The sequence below is a fragment of the Marmota monax genome, unplaced genomic scaffold (genome assembly GCF_021218885.2).
Source record: "Marmota monax isolate L192 unplaced genomic scaffold, Marmota_monax_Labrador192_F-V1.1 WCK01_AAM20220418_F8-fsc00087, whole genome shotgun sequence".
Classification (NCBI taxonomy): domain Eukaryota; kingdom Metazoa; phylum Chordata; class Mammalia; order Rodentia; family Sciuridae; genus Marmota; species Marmota monax.
The window spans coordinates 4,734,321-4,753,768 of record NW_026693476.1 but is presented as its reverse complement, the minus strand read 5'-3'; the positions used below and the strand labels follow the sequence as shown (position 1 = coordinate 4,753,768).

Below are 19,448 nucleotides of genomic sequence, written 5' to 3'. Positions count from 1 at the left end.
ACGTTATTTATAATATAGTTCCCTAAAGGGGAAAAAAGGTGTTGACAACATAGGTCCTATTTGAAAGCTTCATATTCTACAGTCACATGGCATAACCATAAATCACAACATTGTAGTTAAGACTCTGTACTCTGATATCAAGAGATTTTACTTAAGAAAAAGAATTTTTAGTCCTTAATAATTCACATTTCTTACACAATGACATCATTTATTTCCTTGCCACTCCCCATAAAAAAAAAAAGGGGGGGGGGAGGGAGTGATTGGAGAGCAGGAAACAAATGCACATTCAAATTGCAGACCAGTAAGAATTTTTCCCAATTAACCTCTTACCAGTGAAAAAAATACATATTCACAGACATATCAGAAGTTTCTCATTTGGTTTAATTACATATATATGAAAAGATACTTGTATTATACCCTAAACACAATTACACTAATCAAATGGAATAAAAATTTCAGTATATGACACCCTATTATTTATTCAATTATTAATGGGGCAAAAGAGAACTCTCCCCCAAAAGATAACTTGCCTGGTTTTTACTGGGTACTTTTGGGATAACTTTGGTTACAGTTCCTTCAAAATGTTCAATGCTGATGTCTTCAAAAATGACTGTTCCTTGAGGCAAAAGTCTGACATCTGTTGCAACTTCTTTACCCTAAATCAAAAGGGGTTGGGGAAGGAGCAAGGGAAATCATATAATTTTAAGTGTTTCCTAAAGATGTAATCCACTACTAATCTTAAAAGATCAAAGATCAAGTCAGGCAACTATCTTACATTTCTGTCCTTGATTGTGAATTCCACATCATCTCCAGGCTGTAAGGTTTCTAGGTCACCTTTAAATTCACTATAGTGAAAGAATATCTCTTTTACAACATCACCTCTTTCGATAAAGCCAAACGCCTCCTAAAGTAAAAATTAAAAAAACCCAAGAACATTTACAAATGTGTGATTATGACTTAGAACTCAATATGCCTCTTCACAATATTATTATAGTCAAAACAATATGGATTGATACAAACTCTAATATGAGCAATGAAAGACCCATTTTGAAGGACATAATTGAATCAGCAACCAAGGAATTTTAAGAGATTAGTTTTAGGTTAACAGTTAAGATATTTTCTTTAAAACAGAAGCTGGGGGGAGGGGGTTGGGTTTGCAATATGAGAATTATGATAGTCGAAGAAAAAATTCAAATTTTTCAAATCTGTTCACACTTACCTTCATGGCACAAACTACTCCCTGACAGCGGGCTTGTTTCTTTTTCAACAGCATAATGTTACGAGCACTTACAGCACCAGTACTAAAAAGGAATAGTGAAGAATTAAAGAGGGGTTAAAAATGAATTGGTTTGGTTAGATATGATGAGTCTAGAAAAACAAATTAGTTTTCTGGGCTTCAAAAATTCTGTTATCAGAAAGAACAAATGTTATGACATCTGATCCTTTTTATATGGCTTCAAAGGCACAGGATTTTTGCATAAACTCCTTATGCTTCTAAATTTGGCATATATGTGGATTATTTTTCTCTAAAAGATTTGTGCTTTAACTTGGGTGCATAATGTTCTACTCTGCTTTACTATTCCAACAACAGATCTGAAATAAAGACAAATCGAATTTCAAAGTTGGGGAACACTAACATTTTAAAAATTAGGAACAAATATTTAAACATATTATGTGTTGCCAACTAAGATACTATTGATGGTGATCAATAAGAGCAATTTATGATTAATGAGTAGTAAATGTAATAGCCATTCATTCATTTTTTTCAGTTCTGGATGGAGACTGAAACCAGGAGTGCTCTGAGTTAGTTTGTTTGTTTTTTTTAAATTTAATTTTGAGATACGGTCTTGCTAAGTTGCCCAGGCTGCTGCTGTTATTATTATTATTATTGTATTGAGGCTTGAACCCAAGGACTCTCTACTACAAAGTTACATCCCCAGCCTTTTTTTACTTTTTATTTTGAGACAGAGTCAGTTGCCAAGGCTGACCTCAAACTTGTGATCCTCCTGCCTCAGTTTCCCCAGTAGCTGGAATTATAGCCACACACCACAATGCCCAGATTAATTATTTTTGACTCCAGAGCCATAAAAGAAAGTTGAATAAATGCACTGATTTTAGGAGAATTTGCCTTGGTTTTAAAAGTGACATTAATGGGCTACAGATGTAGCTAGTGGTGGAGAACTTAGCCTCATATACACAAAGCCCTTGGTTCCAACCCCAGTAATGGAGTTGGGGGAAGGAATTCTTGCGGGGCATAGTGGTGCATGTATACCTGTAAACCCAGAGACTCGGGAAGCTGAGGCAGGAGATTCCAAGTTCAAGGCCAGCCTAGGCAACTTAGTGAGACCCTGTCTTAAAAAAAAAAAAAAAAGAAAAGGAGTTGGGGATGTGACTAGTGGTAGAGCACCCCTGGGTACAACTGCCAATACTGGGGGGCAGAGGAGGCGGGGAAGGCATTCTGGCATTCTCCCCATTGGAGAACTGAAATCAGTCAGTCACAGACACCCCATGTTACTACATACTGCACCCACCTTTAAACACCAGCAATGTAAATTCAATTTTGTTTTAAAGATAATAGACTGCTGGGTGTGGTGGTGCATGCCTATAACCCTAGGATCTCAGGAGGCTGAGGCAGGAGGATTGCAAGTTCGATAGCAGACTTGGCAATTTAATAAGATCCTGTCCCAAAATAAAAAACCAAAAAGGGCTGGGCTGGGGATGTGATCCAGTGCCCCTGGGTTCAATCCCCAGTAAAAAACAAACAAAAAAGCAGCCCATAAAATACAGTGGTATTGTTAGTATGGCTGTTTTAAGAGAGGAACAACAGCTGTGCACCACTTGTGCATGCCTGTAATCCTAATAGCTCGGAAAGCTGAGGCCCTAAGCAACTCAGTGAGATCCTGTCTCCAAATAAAATACAAAAAAGGATTGGGGGTTTGGCTCAGTAGTTAAGCTCAATCCCTGTAACAAAAAAAAAAGAGGAACAATAAACCAAGCAATTATTTTCTCCTTAATTCTTCATGGACAACTGTCCTTTTAATTTAAAGAAATTTCATAACCCACTTGAATCAAATGTATGAAATATGACATGTCAAGAGCTTTGTAATGTTTTGAACAACCAATAAAAAAAAAAAAAAGAAATTTGACCAAAGACACCAGAAAAATCTGTGACTTATTGCAGATTTAAATGTTTGCTACTTAAAAGATGTGAATTTAGACTACTAATTTTGCAAGAATATATCCCTCATTTTACAGATGAAAAGCTCATCAGAAAAGTCTATAGTGATGGGCTGGGGATGTGGCTCAAGTGGTAGTGCGCTCGCCTGGCATGTGTGCGGCCCGGGTTCTATCCTCAGCTCCACATACAAACAAAGATGTTGTGTCCGCAAAAACTAAAAAATAAATATTAAAAAATTCTCTCCCTCCCTCTCTTAAAAAAAAAAAAGTTTATAGTGAGGATAAAAGAACTATTATATAAAGTATACAGTACAAGTGCTTGGCTCCTTCAGTGTCTCCTTCCTCAAACTTCTTAAGCCTTTCTCCCGATTTCCTATTTCAGATTAAACTGTGGCCCTCAGATTGGAACTAAGAATATCTGTACCCACAAGTCAATCTGATTCCTTCCAGGTTTGCAAGAGATAGGATTCAAGGCAAATGATTCTGCACACTTTTGAACTTTTCCTTTCACATGGTGTTAAAAAGTGCATTCCTTGTATTTTCCAATTTCTTATTTTTAACTTCCTTCCCTGCGTGCATGTCTTGTCTTTTTTTCACCCTAACGAACTCTACAGTTACATTTCCTGCGCATTACTAGCTTCTAAGTCTCAGGGCTATACATGCAACTGTATATTTGATATCCACCTAGATATACCACAGATATTTTAAATTCTAACTGCCAAAATAAGTATACTTCTTCCATCATTTTGATTTTATCTTCCCAATGTGAAATTTTTTCCTGAATGTGATTTTACTTCAACTCTACCATCCCAGGCCTATCTGTATTATGTCCTCAATAGTTCTTTTTAACTCCTGACATAGCTAACTCTAGTCTAGAGCATTTCTAGTCTCCAAAAGTTCACCATCTCTACCACTTCCAAAGATCTAAACCATCATCTCCTTGAAAACCTGACCATGTTTTCAGCATTTCCTATTGTCACCTTGATAGTGCCTGCCATAGAATATTCAGCTGATAAGTAAAAAAATTAAGGTCAAAACTATCTAGATTTGTTATGTTTTTAACTTGCTTCAAATTTCTTAATGTAAAACCAACAAAGAATCATGAACGTGGGGAAATTCTGAAAATAACTTACTGTTTATTGTTATCAATTACAAAATTTATTTTATCTCCGGTTTCCAGCTGAACATTCCCTTCAACATCTTCAGGGGTGTATGTCAGATAAAACACTTCCTGTGAAGTGATAAATTATTATTACTATCTTGGCAGGGCATATATTCACTCACTGTATACTATAATTTACTTAAATACTTCTTATACTGGCATTTTCAAGCCAAATTTCTTAAAAATTATGCTTTATGACAAGTTATTTTATTCATATAAACACACATTGTCCCCCTCCATGGTGCTGATGACTTCTGCGAGTGCACAGCTGAGCAGCAATCCAACTTCAAAAAGTTTACACACGTGGAAGCATTTGCCCAGAGACTAGTTACATTTCAAAAAGACAATTTTTATGTAAGGCATTCCAAACAAAAAAGCTGGAGTTAGTGCTTAAAAGGAACCAGAAAAAGTACCCCCCCATACCACCCCCCAAAAAAGCGCTTAAAGGAGCATTTTACCTTAAGATTCTAACTAAGGTCATACTTGGGCAAGCTAAGACACTTGGAAGTCCTATGGATTTTTTCTTTTTAAATTTTTTTGATTATGCTGCACTTGAAGCCTCTTAGAAATCAAATTTAAAACTGATTTTAGCAACTAGCTTACGTTTTCTACTTTGAATTTTAAAGTACGCTTATAGATCACATGGTGGATCAGGCAAAGGTTTAAGAAAAATACACAAGTTTACCCCATTACGTTCGTAGCATACACTCCCTGTTGGACTCTGACCCGGGGCAGCTGGAGATTTACTCTCTAAGTTGTGAGGAACAGCGCACACAACCTACCAGTCAAAAAAAAAAAAATTTCCATTGCTAATCATTTCAGGAGCAGCACTGTGCAATATAAACTGAATTTTAATATCCTCTATACTATACACAAGGATGCATTTTAATATGATCCACAAGAGGATGTCATGCTGCCAAATTTCAAACTTACAGTATATAAGTTGACTGTAAGTATAGACTTAGGGTTATATATAAAACCCAAATTGAGTCTTGACCATGTTTTTATGTCAGGTCAAGATATGCCAGTGCTTCTGATATAATTTTAAAATAGTAATCTTTATATACTATAGCTCTCTTTCGTGCAAACTGAGGAGATGGGGAGTATCTTCCTTTTCTAATGTGAAAGATATGCAAATGCAGGGCCCTAAGAAAATACAAAGCATCAAAGTCACTAACTTGTCCATTCATTCGTTCTTCAGGATGGATTTCTGGTTTAATCTTCACCAATTTAATAGCAATGGGTTTCCCAGTCCGCCGGTCAGATGATACTTCAAATTCAACATCATCTAAAATAAAGAATGTGTTATGTTTGTTGGACTAATGTTTGCAAAATGGTGTCTCACCTCTGAGTTCTACTTAAGGTAGCATTTGAGCCACCTTAAGCCAGTGGTTCTCAAAGTGTGGTCCCTGGACCAGCAGCATCAACATTACCTGGGAGTTCAGTACAAATGCAAATTCTTGGGCCTCACTCCAGACCTATGCAAAGACAAACTCTGGGATCAAGTACAACAATTGCTTTAACAAGCCTTCCAGGTAATTCTGATACACACTAATGTTTCAGAACCACTGCCCTAGACTAAGCCACATACTAAGTCTTAGTTTTCACAGCATTTACACATATTACAAAAGAGGCGATACACAAATCATCACCTTTGACAAGGTTTTCTTTTAACCTCTCTGTACTTCAGATTCCTTATTGCAAAATGAGAATAATTTCTAAAAAATCAGATTATTGTGAGGATTAACCAAAACAATGCTTAATAGCATGTACCTACAGCATTTGGTATACCAAATACTCGTGTTACCCATTGTTCTGATTTTCTCAGAACAAAGGCACAGAACCTCATAACTTCAGTCCTTTATGTCCTCTAAGCATTTACCATAAAAATACTCAAAAGTATCTCTGAGTCAACTAGTCTTTTATCCCTCATAGACACAACTACAACAGATTATGATTCTGCTACATATGTCAGTAATTTGGTACCAAACAACAAAAAAAAGTCAAAACATTTAAAACAAATGTTTTAAACTTAAAACATTTTTAAAAAGCACTCTCATGAATAAGCTGACACTCAAGAGAAATGTAAAAATTGGCAGATTACCTCCTACTTTTAAATCCTGCAGGTTGCCATTATATTGTGAACAGTGGAAGAAAAGTCTAGCTTGACGTTCTGAACACTGAATAAATCCATAAGAGGTTAACAGTTTTTCAATAACCCCAGTTTCACGCAGTGCTGCTGAAGTACCATTGGGGTACCCATTGTGTCCATTGTTGTGGAGAAGGTTTGGATCAAAGCTCATCTGTTTTGAAAAAGAAAAAGAACTCAATACATACAGATCTGTATATAATCTCCATAGCATACTAAATAACTAAATTTTCTATACAAAAAGGCAAAGAAAATAAAGGTAAAAAACATAAAGGGAGGATTATGGACTTTTATTACTGAAATAATTTAGCTAACAAGATATTTCAGAAGAAATATTTAAGGGAACTACCCTCATTTATGGGTGAATTTTCACTAACCATACAAAATACAATTTCTGGAATTTGATATTGAAGTAAAGCAACTACATTAGCAAAAGCTACCTTTACATTAAATTACTACAATAACAATTTAAGAACAAAGGATCCAAAACTATGAAGACTTTAAGAGATTGTTTACACATTTGCAAACTTAAATAGACATCTTAGTACAACTTTATAAGCCATGCATCTTGAAGGCATATTTAAAGTTAGTAGAGATTAACACAATAGGGCTGGGGATATGGCTCAAGCGGTAGTACGCTCGCCTGGCAAGCGCGAGGTGCTGGGTTCGATCCTCAACACCACATAAAAACGAAAAATAAAGATATTGTGTCCACCTAAAACTAAAAAATAAATATTAAAAAAAGAGATTAACACAATAAAACAAACTTTCTATGCAATACTTTATCTAAAAGAGAATATTTTGGAGTTATGCATGCTTAGGCCCTTTAAAAAACACACCAAAATAATGAGTTAGAAAACTTAAGACAAGATGACAAAAATTCTTTTATTCTAATATTGTTCGATCAATTCTTGCGTAAATTTAAAGAAATCTTTTCACCTGCATGAACCTTTCACTTTAGACACTAATGAAATCTCTAGTGGCCTTTTGTTTTTATGATTAAAGAAAGAAAAAGAAAATATTCTTTATTGAAAAAGGAGCTACTTAAATGCAATATAATGGAATCTGTTCAGGTCATTAAATACTATCACTTTGTATATTTCATTGGCTATTTTAATTTACTTTTAGTAAACCTGTATAAATTTCTAAATGAGATGTAAAACAGCAAACTCTTTAACAAGGCTAAATGTAAAATTTACAATAGCAGCAACATCTTTAAGTCTTTAATTATTTTTAGATCCTTGCATTAAAATTTGATAAGAACTTTAAGCGAAATGTTGGGTATCATTAATAAAATGGATACACTTTCACTAGGAAAAAGAGGATGATTAAAATTCTAGAAAGCAATTAAACAGTATGTGGGTTGGTCAAATTAAATCAAAGCCACCATACTTGTAAGCTGTTAAGTTCTTCCATGCTAGCCACTTTTCTGTTTGACATGTATTAACTTGATTTTGACAAAAGTCCATGAGAAAGTAATATTATATTATCTCTACTTTACCAGTGAGGAAACAGATGCAGAGAACTTAAACGACTTGCCAAAATCAAATGGTAAATGTTTCAAACTAAGAAGGTCTACCTTCACAGCATGGGTTCTAAACAAGGCTTGGCAATCTTGTTAAAATACAAAAGTAGATTCAGTAGGGATTTGAGGTATTCTATTTCTAACAAAATCCAAGGTGATACCAATGCTTCTGAATCTTGGACATGCAGCAGTTATCTTTCCAGATTCCAGGTGAAGATATTTAGGGAAGTTAGTGAGTTTAAGGCCATTACAACCATACTGAGTGGCCCACCTGAGTCATGCTCTTAACAAAAAGCAGACAAGCTGCAACTGCTTCTTTCCTGACTTACAGATCTCTGATACACGGGGGTCCTCTTTTGTTTTTTAGTTCCAGATGAGGTAGAAGATGAAGATAAAGGTAAAGAAAGTAAAGGAGGAGCTGCAGGAGGGGGATGAGGATCTGATGACATAGTAAATACATTCTCCATCTCAAATGCTGTGGTGACATAAGATAATGTTTATAACTATGATTAATAACAATAATACATTTTGACATTCAATTTTTTTACACTTGGGTTAGCTCAGTAAAATATAGTATACTTATTCATATTGTAATAAACAACATTAAAAGATCAAATTAAAATGTACTTTCAAAGCCCCTAAAACAATCTCTATCTCATGTTATCTACAATTTTTAAATATCATTAAGAACTTTGTAGCTGGGCATGGTGGCTCTCCTCTAATCCCAGCAATGCAGGAGGCTGAGGCCAACCTCAGCAATTTAATGAGACCCTGTCTCAAAAAATGAAAAGGGCTGTGGCTCAGTGGTTAAGTGCCTCTGCGTTTAATACTCAGTACAAAACCAAAAACAAACCCATTTTCTAGCCAGGCACCAGGCGTACACTGGTAAACACTATGACTAGGGAGACTGAAACAGGATGATTTCAAGTTCAATACCAATTAGTGGACCCTGTCTCAAAATAAAAGATAAAAAAGACTGGGGATGTAGTTCAGACTGAGCTTTAAAGCTCAGTCTCTGGAAAACAACAAAAAAACCCAGAACAGAACTTTCTGGTGATTGCTGGAGACTATTCAATCCAATTTAACATCCAGTAACTTTGTTATTGTTGTTGTTAATTTGAAGTACTGGGGATTGAACCCAGGGGTGCTCTTATCACTGCACTACATTCTCTGGCCCTAGTTATTCTGAGGAAAAAGCTTTTAGAAGAGTCCATAACAGGTTGACAATGAAGTTCTCATTCATTTGTTCTTGGCACATTACAGTTTCAATATGCCAAAAGGAGTGAGCATACAAATTTAGTTACCAAGCTTGCAAATGGAAAAATAGCTGAAAAATATTTCTGCAAAAGAACCTTAGATAAAAGATAAGGCAAGCACAGGCAAAGAGCATAGGAGTTGACAGCTCTATTTCTTATACTAGTTATTCAACCTTCATGTGATGGAAGAAATAACTTTATTATGATACTGGGGATTAAAACCAGGGCACTTCACCACTGGGGTATATCTCTAATCCCTTTTAAGATAGGGTCTTACGAAGGTGCCCATGTGGGCCTTGAACTTGTGATCCTCTTGCCTAAGTCTGAGTAGTTAGGATTATAGGATGCATCACCATGCCAGGATAGGGGGAAAAAAAAAAAAAGACTTTCTAAATAATATATGACAAGTGTGCCAAAAAGTTAAAATCAAGACTGCTATGGAGTTGGGGTTGTAGCTCTGTGGTAGAGCACTAGCCTAGCACATGTGAGGCACTGAGTTCAATCCTCAGCACCACATAAAAATAAAAAAGGTATTGTTGTGTCCATCTACAACTAAAAATATTTTCTAAAAAAGATTATGCTATGGGCTGGGGCTGTGACTCAGCAGTAGAGTGCTCGCCTAGCACGTGCAAGGCCCTGGGTTCAATCCTCAGCACCACATATAAATAAATAAAATAAAGGTATTGTGTGCAACTACAAGAAAATAAATATTTTTAAAAAGACTATGCTAAACACATCAATTGTAATAAAACATAACACATGTAGATTGTCCCCCAAGATATAAATTCAGGAGAGGATAGTTCTTTTAAAACTAAATATTTAAAAACCTAAGCATCTGGAACATGGCATACCTAGTGAATATGAAATATTTCTGCACTCTTAACAGGCAAACTACTTTCAGAATACTGCTTATTTCTTATTTATGCTCTTTATTTGGACCACTATGTTTTACAATACAAACATAGTTATACAACTTACAAATATAGACAATACATGTTTTTAACAAACAATATAAAAGTAATTCAAGAATCATTTTTCTCCATCACTGATTGAGATCACGACTTTCAAACAGTGCTTCTTTCATGTTTAAACTATAGTTCTTTTATACAAATAGGAAAATATTGGTAAGCTCTGTAACATCAAAATCAGAAAGTTGGCAAAAAACACATTCTCAGGTCCTCTTATAGGTAAGAGAGAGTAATCCTGTTTTTCTCAACAGGGAAAAATCAACTAGAGTAAGAAAAGATCAGGGCTAGCATTTCCTTCTAAAGACTTGTTTCCCAAAAAGGCATTAGAATCTAGGATGTAATCTTATCCCTCAATGTACCAAAATACAGTTGAAAAAGAATTTCCCCCTTCTCCTAGAGTCTTTTGTTAACTCAAACCGTCTTTCCCTAGTCTTTGTCCATTTGGAGGTTTCTATTTTTCTTTCAAAGGGAAAGACTATACAACTCAAAACAATTTTAGATACAACATCTTTTCAAATACCTAGTAATTTGGCTGAACTATATTTTTATGGCATTATAAACTATTTCTTCACCAGGACCACCACCAAAAGCCTTTTAAGAAGTACTATTACACAAAATGAAAATTACTACAAAAACATATACATCAAAGTAGAAGGCAAATGGACAAAGTAGACAGCTTAGTAACAGATCCTTATTTATAAAATATTAAGATAAAGGCACTCAGCTGGGTGTGGTGGTACACACCTATAATCCCAGCAACTTGGTAGGCTGAGGCAGGAGAACTGTAAATATGAGGCCAGCTTCAGCAACTAAGCAAGAGCCTGTCTCAAAATAAATAAATAAAAATAAAAGGGCTGGGTATGCGGCTCAGTGGGAAACTGCCCCTGGTTTCAATGCCTAGTACAATAATTAATGATAAAGACACTCAAAAAAGGGGGTTGGTACCATCTGCAGTGGCACATGCCAGTAATCTCAGTGACTAAACAGGCTGAGGCAGGAGGATTTAAGTTTGAGGCCAGCCTCAGCAATTTACTGAGGCCCTATGCAACTTAATGAGACCCTGTCTCAAAAAAGGAGGGGGAGAGGCAGAGTTTGGGATGTAACTCAATGGCAAGGCATCCCTGGGTTCAAACATACCAGTACCCAAACATACACACATACACACATAAAGGGCTAGAAATTCAACTCAGTGGTAAAGTGTCACTGGGTTTAATCCCCAGTATTTCTTTCTTTCTCTTTCTTCTTTTTTTTTAATTCAGTGGCTCCTGGATTTGTGCTAGGAATAGATAGCAAGCTCCATAGTTCTGTTAACTGAAAAATCAGGACATTTATAGCTTCTGGTCACGGGCTCTATTAACTATTATCATACCCCTAGCAACTAGCTAAAAATTACTCTGTTCTCATTCATCTGAAGCTTCAGTGTTGAAGAAACTAGTTTCTCTGCAGAAGAAAGCTAGAAGCATAACAGTATTTCCTCGTTTTGCTTTCCTTTGGTCAACTTTAGACTATTTTGATCAAATCCCTCACCAATTCATGCCTATATTCATATACCAAACAAACTTCAATAAGTCTATTATTCTTTCTTGCCAGTTAGGGCTAATTCCACTCACATATTCATTCCTTCCTAATTATGTACTACTTTTAATAATTTTACAAAAATACCCTTTAAAATCTGGGGTTCTAGGGGCTGGGGATGTGGCTCAAGCGGTAGCGCACATGCCTGGCATGCATGCGGCCCAGGTTTGAGCCTCAGCACCACATACAAACAAAGATGTTGTGTCCGCTGATAACTAAAAAATAAATATTAAAAAAAAAATCTCTCTCTCAAAAAAAAAAAATCTGGGGTTCTATTACATTATCAAATCTGTTTCCTCAGCCACATTCATTTCAACTGGAATATTTCACAACTGTACAGAGTATGTTTTGGGGTCAGTCCCCTACCTTGATTGCAGTGATGGGTGCATATGGTGTATTTATACATTAAACATGTTCATGTGCCAAACTAATATTTAGAATACAAAGACTAGGCTAAACAAAAATCATTTCTAACTATGGGAGCCTTAGTTTCTAGTTTCAATTTGCACTATCTTCCTCACCTAACCCAACAGATTCAACAGAAATCACTTTTTTCAGGGGGGGGGGTACTGGGGATTGAACTCAGGGTGCTTAGCCACTGAGCCACATCCTCAGCCCCTTTTAAATTTTTATTTAGAGACAAAGTCTCACTGAGCTCTATGGCCTTGTTAAATTGTTGAGGCTGGCTTTGAACATGTGATCCTCCTGCCTCAGTCTACTGAGCCATTGGGACTATAGGCATGCACCACTGTGCCCAGCATGTCTTAAATATTATTTTTTAAAAATCAGATGAGATAGAAACGAACAAAAACTAAATAATATTAAGAATTCTCTCAAAATGCGTTGTCTATTTATGGAAATAATTTCAATTAATTGCTACTATTGGTTGTTTTCAGTTGTTTGTTAAAGGAGTAATTCTGGTCCACAATAAGATTTTTAATACTATCACACAACCTTTGGACATAAATTAGACATAAAGGCCTGAGCACCTCTTGAAAATTTAACTTTTATGAGAACAATCTTTACAGTTTTCATTCATTGACCTCTGCAGCATTTTTATCAAGAACTTCTCCTTGAAATTATATTCTTTGGTGTTTCTCTCTTCACTACTATTTTTAATGTTCTCTTCATGGTACTCCTTCCTTTACCACTGATGACTCCTTTCTGAATTCCAAGCCTTTATTTCTACCCATTTCAGAAAATCTATAAACTTGATTTTAAAAAAAATTGCTCTCCACAAGCCTACCCTTTAAAGATAGTCATTCTTTAACATTTAGGCCTTACATATTTTCTTCAACTTCAGATAACAATCTAATGAAAACAATAGATTTTCACAATATATTTATTTATTTTTTGATACTTGTGACTGAACCTGCTAGGCTAGTGCTCTATCATTGAAGTACATCCCTATTCCATTTTATTTTTAAATGGGGCCTTGCTAAGTTGCTCAGGCTGACTTCAAACTTGCCATTCTCCTACCTCAGCCTCTTAAGTCACTACGATTACAGGCATGTGCCACCATTTCTAATTTCAAAAAGGTCCCAACTAAATGTTCCTATTCCTATGAACAACAACGTGTGGCCAACAGGATTCTCTATAGGCTTATCTTCACATTTAAATGGTACCAAATGTTTACTTTTACCATTAAAAACATCTAATGCTTATTTCTCCATTTATACACCAGCTTTTATCTTTTGTAGTCTTCTCAATCTTTAACCTATCCCTCAAGTGAATACATTATTTTCAAATCTAAAGTAATAAAGCTATCTCACTTCTGAAAAACAAAATCCATTAAGCCCTTGTGATGCCTCTCCTACAGAAGAATGTCACATACCCTGAACCCTTCAGAACCTGACTCCAAGAAGGCTCCTCTTCCAGTTACTCTCTCCATGCCATAAAACTGCATTTTCTACTCTGTTCATTACTGGACTATTCAATATACACTATGTGCTTTCAGATCTCCCTGAATCTATTAATTTTGTTACCTCTATAAGACACCCTATTAATAAAGTGTTACTCATCTTCAAATGTCTTTCCCTCTTGAGAAAACTGCTCCAGTTATTCTCTTCACATTTTCTCTTTAGCCTACATTAACTGACACTTTGTAATAAATTGCTCTAAATCATAAGTCCATTATTGTCTTGTTCATTCATTGTATTTTGGTGGTACTGGGGATTGAACCTAGAGCTCCATGCCTGCTAGATAAGTGCTCTACCACTAAGTTGCATCCCCAGTCTCTATTCATTATCATATTCCAGCATCAGCAATACCTAACAATATAGTAAGCATGATAATCATTCATTAATAAATATGTACTAAATATGTAGCTAATGGCAGCATTAAGTATTGGATGCAAAACAAATTTCCTTCTTCACGAAGCTAACAACATTTTAAAGGATGGGGAGAAGGAAATGGAGATGCTAATACCAAGTATCACCTAAGTTCCAAAGACCCCTACATAAAGAATACAATGGACATTTCTACTTGAAGCCTTCTGGGTATCATTTAAACATAAAGATAAGCCTAGATAATGGACTTAGTCTATCCAGTTGACCAATCTTTGTTGTTCACAAGAATAGGAACATTTAGTTGGGACCTTTTTGAAATTAGAAATGTATTGTGAAAACAGGGGTAACCAGGTATTGAACCCAAGGGCGCTTAACCACTGAACCACATCCCCAGCACTTCTTTGGAGACAGGGTCTCACTAGGCTGCTTATAGCCTAGCTTAGTTTTTGAGGCTGGCTTTGAACCTGTGAGCCTCCTGCCTCAGCCTCCCAAGCCACTGGGATTACAGGTGTGCACCACCATGACTGATGAAAAGTTTTAAAGTAGTACATGTGGAACTTCTCTATGAGACCAATAAGTCAAGAGTTGAGCATGTATCAATATAATCTTTTGTACCAAATCAGTTTTGGTCATAAATACTGTCCTGGCCTAATAAGAGACCATAAATAAATGTTACTATTTTCATACTAGATAATTTAGAAAATATTAAATTCTAAAAATACTCACAAAATAAGTTTTACAAAAAAATTAAGATTTTATATTTGGGCTGGACACATTGGCACATGCCTATAATCCCAGTGATTTGGGAGCCTGAGGCAAGAGGATCTCAAGTTCAAGTCCAACTGGGCAACTGAGCAAGACCCTGTGTCAAAATAATAAATAAAAAGGGTGGCGGCTATAGCTCAGTACTGGGGTGTCCCTGGATTCAATCCACAATACTATAAAAAGACACATGTATTGTTTTGAACAATAATTACAGAATCCAGAATTACAGAAACCTACCTCGCAGTGATAATCAAATATTGCACTTTCAGTAGTATTTGCTGATTCTTCTTTTTCAGCACACGTTTCAAAGGATGAAAGTTGCTAGTATTAAAAAAAAAGAGCGAGAGAAAATGATCTACCAAGCTAATAAAGAATACAACTGCTGCTGCACCGGGCAATCTCACAGTACAGCACTGAAGAAAACAAAGACTACTAGCAGCGTTGGGAAGTGCTCTTTCAAAGCTGTTGAGTAGGCACAAACTTCTTGTTTCAGATCAAGTGTTGTGTCTTCAACTTAAGTGTACTCTTCTTTGGTCTTGTTGGTTGTTACGAGGTTTGTTCCTTGCCTGATCTGAACTTGAAGCAGCAGTTTCAGGTGGTAAAGTCTGTTCTGTTACACTTCATACTAGAGGCAAAAAAAAATGAAGACTTTAAGTATAATATACACAAAAGGATCAGTAACAGAACAGGAAGCAAGGCAAACCTCATTAACATAGAATCACTGGTCAAGCAAATAATTTAGGAAACTTGGAATTGTTCAAATAATGATTACTTCCTTCTCTGGCATCACATACCCAAGATGTCAAGTTATTCCACAGTCTGTCCTTAACTTCCCACTTGCATGTAAGCTGGAAGTTACATAGCATAATATTTAATTTAATACAGATCACTTTATAAGCAACTAGCACTGTATTAGGTTTTCTGAAAATACAAAAGAACTTCCTCCCATTAGAGCCTACAATCTTGCTGAGAAGAGCCAGAATACAGGATTAAAATACCCAAAATTATTTTGCTTATCTAATATTTGGGTACCTACATATCATATACTAAAAATAGTTTGTTCACAACTGTGTGAGCATCAAAACAACATGGTGAGCATAAAGAAGGCATAAAATTTGAACTTGGAAAACCAAGCAGAATTCTAGGAGAGAATAAATAGCTGAGTATTCTAGGGACAAAATACCACATATGCCAATCCAGAATATGCCACTAAATTCTAAGTTCCTTGAGAGCAGGGGCAATGTGTTAAATAATAATAATAATAATAATAATTATTATTATTATTAAGACTGGTACTAAGTAAAGTTTTCTTTTGAATGACTACAGCAACAAGTATGGCTTGTTTCAGAGGAAATCAATAGACTAGCTGGGCTAGAACAGTGGATTGGGTCAAAGTGAAATAGATATGTTGTGTGACAGGTGTAGTCAAGTCAGAATATAAAACATTTCAACTTGATGTTAACAAGAAACCGCCTTAGTTCTTTGTAAAAGTGGTAATAAGTCTTGAACTCCTACTGCAGATGATTTATTGAAGGAAGCAAATCTCAGATCTAAGTTGTTGCAGTAAGTAGATGAGAAATGTTCACAAAAAATATAATTGTAAGTAAAAATCACCAAATTCTGCTTTGTGATATTTATAAAATTATGATTATTTTGCATCGACTCAGTGTTAACAGTTCTGTTAACTGGAAAAAAAAAAAAAAGTGTTTTTTTTTTTTGGTTTGGGGATTAGACCCAGGGGCACTTAACCACTGAGCCGTATCCCCAACTCTTTTTATTTTGAGACAGGATCTTGCTAAGTTGCTGAGGCTGGTCTTGAACTTGCAATCCTCCTGCCTCAGCTTCTCAAATTGCTGGGATTACAGGCATGGGCCAAGAGAGTTCGGAAAAAAATTTGTTTTAAACGTTGCCAGGCTGGACTAAAACTCCTAAATTCAAATGATCCTCCAGCCACTTGAGCCTCCCAAGTAGCTGGGATTACAGGAGTGGGCCACCAAGCCCAGCAACTAAGTTGATTTACACAGGAAGAAGAAAAAGGTGGACATGCTGAGAGATGGATATCATATTCGTTTTAAAAACCAGAAATAAGAATGACTATTAGGAGGCTGGGTATGGTGGTTCACACCAAGGTGTGTCTTATACCTTTCCCTTTTTCTTTGAGACAGGGCCTGAGTAGCTAAGGCTGACCTGGAACTTGGGATCTTCTTGCCTTAGCCTCCTGAGTTGCGGAGATTACAGGCATGTGCCATAATAACCAGCTTCCATTTTAACTTTCTGCTGTTTTCCAGTTCTCCTAGATAGGTTTACTTTTTCCCCCAATCCTTAAACACAACTCTTGAAATATTCCTGAACTTTTTCTTTACTCAAATGTATCTTTCCATAAAGAACATAATTTTGCCATCTTCAAGATGACAAGACCTTTCTTGACCATTCCAGCACAGACTCATTACCTTTTTCTTAACTCCTACTAAGAGAGACAGCAATATGCAGTGCCTACATCAATTTTTTGGTACCAAATCATTCTACACTTTATTTCAAGTTTATGTACCTTGTTCTGATTACTGGGCTCGAACTTACTAGGCATGTGTTCTAGTACTCAACATCTCTAACTCCTATATTTCAAATTTCTGAGAGGCAAACCAAAGCTTATTTCTCTATCACTGATTCTTTTAGCGTATAACCCACTGCTACACAACAGAAACTAATAAAGTAAAAAGGCAATTAACCCATAATAGGACAAAGGACACCACAATTTAATGTAAATAGTTCTATCAGTGTTAAATGAAGTCTTAATTATCCAATCAAGAAATAATCTCAGGGCTGGGGTTGCGGCTCAGTGGTAGAACACTTGCCTACCATGTGTGAGGCACTGGGCTGGATCCTCAGCACCACGTTAAAAAGTAAACTATTAAAAAAAAAAAAAAAAAAAAAAGAAAGAAAGAAAGAAAGAAAGCAAAAGCATCTCAGCCGGATGTGGTGGTACATTCCAGCAACTAAGGAGGCTGAGAAAGGAAGAAGGCAAGTTTCAGGTTAATTCTCAGCAACTTAACCAGAACCTGTCTCTTAAAAAACAAACGAAACAAAACAAACCAAACCATAAGGCTGGGGACATAGCTCAGTGATGGAGTGCCCTAGATTCAATCCCCAATACCAAACAAAACAAATAATCTCTTCTTTTAAAAATGTAGGCCTGATATAGAGATTTTATCTTAATACCTTAGTTTCCAAGGAACTATTTAAGACAAGACTGGGTGTATTACAGGAAAAAAATGTCAAAAGAAATAATTTGTCAGGCATGGTAGCACAAGCCTATAAATCCAGCAAGTCAGGAGACCATTGCAGGAGGAACACAATTTGAGGCCAGCCTAGTAATTTGGCAAAACCCTAAGTAACCTAATGAGACTCTCTCAGATAAAAAAATAAAAATAAAATAAAAAGGGCTGGGCGCCATGGTGCATGCTTGTATTCCTAGTGACTCAGGAGGCTACAGCAAGAGGATTGGCAATTCAAGGCTGGCCCCAGTAATTTAGCAAGAACCTCAGCTACTTATCGAGACTGTCTGAAAATTAAAAACAAACAACAACAAAAAAAGTGCTGGGAGTGTAGTTAGTGGTAAAGCACCCTGGATTCAACTAATACAAAGGGGGGGGGGGATCATTTAAGACTTGAACTGAGGTTGGGGATATAGCTCAGTGGTAGAGTGCTTGCCTCGAAAGCAAGGTCCTGAGTTCAATTTTCAGCACCCGCCCACCCCCCAAAAAACCCTTGAACTGCATTAACCCAATCTAGAGTGTTGTATATTAAACTACCAAGCTTGTCATCTAGTAACACAAATAAGAAACTTGTTGAGCCTAAAATGTGCAGGGCCAATCACCAATAATTGAGTGCTAAATTAATATCTTTACAGCCATAAGATTTCTTTATGGGGAAGATACAATATTAGGAATGGAACCCAGTGATGTTTATCTCTGAGCTATAGCTCCTGCTCATTTTATTTTGAGACAGGTTTCACTAAATTGCTTAGGTTGGCTGAGAACTTGCAACCTCCTATCCTAGTCTCTGGAGTAGCTGGGATTATAGGCGCGTGTCATCACATGGGGAATAGCTATGAGATTTTTATAGTTAACTAAATGTTCTTCAATCAAATTAACATTGAAGAACTTCAAGGTATTGGTAAAGGCCTTTAAATAAAATTGGTAACCACTCATATCAAATTATTAACTTTTAGCAGGGTGTGGTGGCAGACACCTGTAATCCCATCGGCCTGGGAGGCTGAAGCAGGAGGTTCATGAAGTGAGTTCAAAGCCAGCCTCAGCAAAGGCAAGGCACCAAGCAACTCAGTGAGACCATGTCTCTAAATAAAATACAAAATAGGGCTGGGGATATGGCTCAGTGGTCAAGTGCCCCCGAGTTCAATCCCCAATATGAAACAAACAAACAAAACCCTTCTATCAGCGGTATACTGACAACTTCCTTTGCCTTCATACTCTCAACATAAATGGATTGCCCTTCATCCCCTCCAAAGTTAGACAGTGAAGAGTAGGGAATAATCTTACATAGTGGCCAAGTAGCCTGTAATTCCA

The 19,448-nt window shown here is 36.3% G+C and overlaps 1 protein-coding gene across 3 annotated transcripts in view; it reads right to left on the bottom strand.

Annotated features, from left to right (window-relative positions):
* Nucleotides 1-19,448, bottom strand: part of Csde1 (cold shock domain containing E1) — a 40,594-nt gene that overhangs the window by 15,480 nt on the left and 5,666 nt on the right. Inside the window, exons 2-10 of one of the 3 annotated variants that reach the window (XM_046458159.2) lie at nucleotides 15,103-15,490; nucleotides 8,343-8,488; nucleotides 6,444-6,642; nucleotides 5,518-5,627; nucleotides 5,025-5,117; nucleotides 4,311-4,408; nucleotides 1,220-1,301; nucleotides 776-904; nucleotides 531-656 (exon numbers count right to left, since the gene is read on the bottom strand). In XM_046458159.2, the coding sequence (XP_046314115.1) occupies nucleotides 531-656; nucleotides 776-904; nucleotides 1,220-1,301; nucleotides 4,311-4,408; nucleotides 5,025-5,117; nucleotides 5,518-5,627; nucleotides 6,444-6,642; nucleotides 8,343-8,480 (975 nt within the window). In that variant the 5' untranslated portion in view covers nucleotides 8,481-8,488; nucleotides 15,103-15,490. The remainder of the gene's footprint in view (nucleotides 1-530; nucleotides 657-775; nucleotides 905-1,219; nucleotides 1,302-4,310; nucleotides 4,409-5,024; nucleotides 5,118-5,517; nucleotides 5,628-6,443; nucleotides 6,643-8,342; nucleotides 8,489-15,102; nucleotides 15,491-19,448) is intronic. The other 2 variants (XM_046458160.2, XM_046458161.2) reach the window with 2 other exon arrangements.